This window comes from Corticium candelabrum, chromosome 14, assembly GCF_963422355.1.
Source record: "Corticium candelabrum chromosome 14, ooCorCand1.1, whole genome shotgun sequence".
NCBI lineage: Eukaryota > Metazoa > Porifera > Homoscleromorpha > Homosclerophorida > Plakinidae > Corticium > Corticium candelabrum.
This window is the reverse complement of record NC_085098.1, coordinates 7,243,350-7,245,849: the sequence shown is the minus strand read 5'-3', so window position 1 is coordinate 7,245,849 and position 2,500 is coordinate 7,243,350. Positions and strand designations below refer to the sequence as shown.

At 38.6% G+C, this 2,500-nt stretch overlaps 2 protein-coding genes across 3 annotated transcripts in view; one reads left to right on the top strand and one right to left on the bottom strand.

Annotated features, from left to right (window-relative positions):
* Positions 1 to 1,030, top strand: part of LOC134189481 (WD repeat-containing protein 17-like) — a 17,169-nt gene extending 16,139 nt beyond the window's left edge. For both annotated transcript variants that reach the window (XM_062657761.1, XM_062657762.1), the window contains 2 exons: positions 1 to 106; positions 267 to 1,030. The exon at positions 1 to 106 is cut by the window's left edge and continues 1 nt beyond it. In XM_062657761.1, the coding sequence (XP_062513745.1) occupies positions 1 to 106; positions 267 to 386 (226 nt within the window). In that variant the 3' untranslated portion in view covers positions 387 to 1,030. The remainder of the gene's footprint in view (positions 107 to 266) is intronic.
* A 121-nt stretch (positions 1,031 to 1,151) lies between these two features.
* Positions 1,152 to 2,500, bottom strand: part of LOC134189482 (uncharacterized) — a 2,318-nt gene continuing 969 nt past the window's right edge. The window contains exons 2-4 of the mRNA XM_062657763.1: positions 2,462 to 2,500; positions 1,338 to 1,677; positions 1,152 to 1,270 (exon numbers count right to left, since the gene is read on the bottom strand). The exon at positions 2,462 to 2,500 is cut by the window's right edge and continues 8 nt beyond it. Coding sequence (XP_062513747.1) covers positions 1,255 to 1,270; positions 1,338 to 1,677; positions 2,462 to 2,500 — 395 coding nt within the window. The 3' untranslated portion in view covers positions 1,152 to 1,254. The remainder of the gene's footprint in view (positions 1,271 to 1,337; positions 1,678 to 2,461) is intronic.

The window sequence follows — 2,500 nt, the reverse complement described above, 5'->3', positions numbered from 1 at the left end:
ATCTATCGGCAAGTCAGATGGCAGTGATGCTATAGTCGTAGCTCACTGGACTTTACCGATCAAATCAAAAGTGCACACATCTCATTTCACGAGACAGAGAATTTATGTTCGTTTGCATTATCATTGTGTCTATGTTTCTGTATATGTTGTTGTTAGCCTCGCGTAGCCAGACCGTTTTTGCGCGTCATACTTCCAAGCGTATGACGCGACGGAAAGAGTCTGGCTACGCGAGGCTAATGTTGGTATGTTTATACTCTACTGTGTAGGGTCCTGCATATATTCTCGATGACGGTCACACTGCTATTTCATTGAGTGATGCTCTCATGTGGGCTGAAGTAAATCCGTTTAGTCCTCTCGGATCTGGAGCTGTGATAAATCCTTTCTGATGATGTCGCATGAGGCTATGAGTTGACACCATCGGGTGTGTGACGTCAATCTTTGCAAACTGCTTTTGAGTTTCTCACCGAGTGCTACACGATTGATATAAATTTTGCAGTTACTTGAACCATCCGACTGATGGTTAGTACCTACAATGTGTAAGCTATGTATACCGTTAAACAAGAAATTGTTTTGTTCACACTGCTGCTTTGTTCAAACACAAGCCAGTAAATGTCCTAGAGCATGTACAGCAGAAGCCCGGATGTATGACGCAAAAAGAGGGTGTGGCTACGCGAGACTAAATTGTTCAGCTGTCCCTTCCCTGTCTGCCCCCTTCCTCCTTCCCCTGTCTGCCCACTTTCCCCTTCCCCTGTCTTCCCCCCTTCCCGTCTGCCTCCTTTCCCCTTCCTACCCCATGCAGCAACGATTTCTAGTAGATGCAGCATACGTATTTCTTTAATTAAACGCCGCGGCATCTATTTTGTAGCCAGGATTTCAACTCCTGGCATTTGATCAAGGACGGAGTCTATTCGTATGTCTAGAATAGGCGAAGAAGTCATATGCTTTGCTCTTCAAACTTCGAGCTAAGATCATCATTGAAATGTGCCGTTTATTCGAGGGAGGTGTTTATATTTCATCTGTACCCTCAGCTGCAGCGTTTAGACAAGAGGGGCATTTAATCGAGAGCGGCGTTTAATCAAGAGGGACGTTTAATCGAGGGTGGCGTTTAATCAACGAAATACCTTATAGTTAGTCGGTACTGTACACACGTGGACATAGGCCTGCATGACATTCGTTTGAATCAACAGCAACACAGTGGCAGTTCTCTTACTACATAGGAACAAACTGCTATGACGTCAGTCTTGTCCCATCCCATCATGTCAACTTGACACTAGTCACACATACGCAATGTTAGCTCACATAACATACGCACTTGTCTGGCACAACACACAGCTTACATCGGCCTCGGCCTCGGCATCTTGATGTAGTCAACAAAGTCTGGAGGATAAATTTCTTTGGCTCCCTCTCGCCTTCCGCAGTCAATCATTGCCTCTACTACCATACGCCTTGTAACTGCGGTACCATCATCCTGGACACATTTGTTGAGCATTACTCGAGCTTCCTTGACTCGATCGTTCATCTCTTGGTGCATTTGTGCTACGAGATAAGATGGAAACGATTGCGGGTCGATATTGGCGGCTACCATCGGCCAGAGTCGTGCAATTTTCTCTGCGATTAGGAGGTCTTCTTCTTGTGAGATGTCTAGTGGCTTCTCAGCTTCCAGTGGGAAGTCTAAGCCTTTCTGAGACAAACGGTTATGGTCAGTGGGTCTTTGGCCATTTTAAATTACAATTTTCCAAATTTTTTAAATTTAAATTTTTAATTTTAAATTACAATTTTTATTTTAAGTTTCTATTTTTGTTTATCTAAGTAGTTAAAAATTAATAATAAATTCTAATATTTAAATTTTTAATATTTAATTTTTAAAATTTTACATTTTTATTTTTGTTTAAATTTGCATTAATTTTCAGATTTTTAAATTAAAAATTTTTAAATTAATTTTAACATTAAAATTTTTACATTTTAATTTAAATATTTAAATTTTTAAATTTTAAGTTTTATTTTTGTCTAAATTTTGAATTACAGTTTTAATTAAAAAATTATTTAAATTTTTAAAATTATTTTCAATATTTAATTTTATTTAAATTTTAATTTTATTTTGCGTTTTCAATTTTTGTTTAAAATTTGCATTAAACTTTCAAATTTAAATTTTTAATAATTTAATTTCAAAATTTAAAAATTATCAGGTGTAGCATATTAGAAATTGCTTTGCCAGCAAGAAAGCTGACGTTGTTGTATATATAAACTAAGAGACCACTGACTCTACCCAGACTCTACCCAATCCTCTCCTCGGGTTCGCTCCACGTGTTTTAGCACGTGCTTTATGTTAATTAACGCACCCACGTGCTAAAACACGTGCAGGGCGTGCAGGAAGAGGACTGGGTACCACTGACTGGTAATGATTAGTTTGTTGTGTACATATGTGTGTATGCATTACAGACAATGTGACCTACACACTCACTTAATTTGACGACTCTAGGTTTGGCTGCTTCTTCACTCA